The sequence below is a fragment of the Oryx dammah genome, unplaced genomic scaffold (assembly GCF_014754425.2).
Source record: "Oryx dammah isolate SB20612 unplaced genomic scaffold, SCBI_Odam_1.1 HiC_scaffold_19, whole genome shotgun sequence".
Taxonomy (NCBI): domain Eukaryota; kingdom Metazoa; phylum Chordata; class Mammalia; order Artiodactyla; family Bovidae; genus Oryx; species Oryx dammah.
The window spans coordinates 92676502-92677366 of NW_024070203.1; the positions used below are offsets into that span (position 1 = coordinate 92676502).

General features: G+C 64.9%; 1 protein-coding gene across 1 annotated transcript in view; it reads right to left on the reverse strand.

Moving 5' to 3' along the window:
• Nucleotides 1-644, reverse strand: part of DSCC1 (DNA replication and sister chromatid cohesion 1) — a 17632-nt gene extending 16988 nt beyond the window's left edge. The window contains exons 1-2 of the mRNA XM_040261707.1: nucleotides 517-644; nucleotides 363-473 (exon numbers count right to left, since the gene is read on the reverse strand). Of these exons, the coding sequence (XP_040117641.1) occupies nucleotides 363-473; nucleotides 517-644 (239 nt within the window). The remainder of the gene's footprint in view (nucleotides 1-362; nucleotides 474-516) is intronic.
• Nucleotides 645-865: the final 221 nt, after the last annotated feature.

The following is an 865-nucleotide window of genomic DNA, read 5'->3' on the forward strand; positions in this document are numbered from 1 at the left end:
CCGGGCCGTCGGCACAGCGGCGGGCGGGCCTCGAGAGACGCGTTTTGCCCGCCTCATCGCCGGAATCTTCCAATACGCGAAGGGCTTCCCTGGTGGCTCAGCTGGTAAAGAAATCCGCGTGCATTGCGAGAGACCTGGGTTCGATCCCTGGGTGGGGAAGATCCCCTGGAGAAGGGCACGGCTGCCCACTCCAGTATTCCGGCCTGGAGAATTCCGTGGACTGTGTAGTCCATGGGATCGCAAAGAGTCGGGCATGCCTGAGCGACCCTCGCCGGCCTAACCTTCCCCGCGTGCGCGCTGCCGCCCAGCCGGGCCGGACTCTGAGTGACCCGTGGACGGGCCCCGGGCCCCTCTGCCCACACCTCTCTGCTCTGGCCTCAGGTGGGCTCCCGATGCGCCTCTTGAGGACAGCAGAGGCGACCTTCTCCGGGATGAAGAAGGCGAACATCTTCCATTGCTCGGGCGCTTCCGTTCTGTGAAAGAGCCCAGAGATTCGGCGATCCCTGGCGGGGGAACCGGGACTCCGCCCCAAGGCTGCGCTGTGGCTTCTGGGCTGTTCTCTCGTCTCTTATCCGCTCCCATCCCAACTCAGCCCCTGCTGGAAAGGCCTCCCTGCCCAGCAGCTCCGCAGAGCCCTGCTCCATTTCGCCTTCCTCCACCACGGCCCGCTGCCGGTGGGTCGGCTTTTCTACACGGCGGGCTAGCAGCTCGGTTTGGTAGCAAGATCGCCCGGCGAGAGAAGGATGTGCAGCTGAAAATTCGACTGAAGATGCCGCTGCTGCTGCTAAATCGCGTCAGTCGTGTCCGACTCTGTGAGACCCCGCAGACGGCAGCCCACCAGGCTCCCCCGACCCTGGGATTCTCC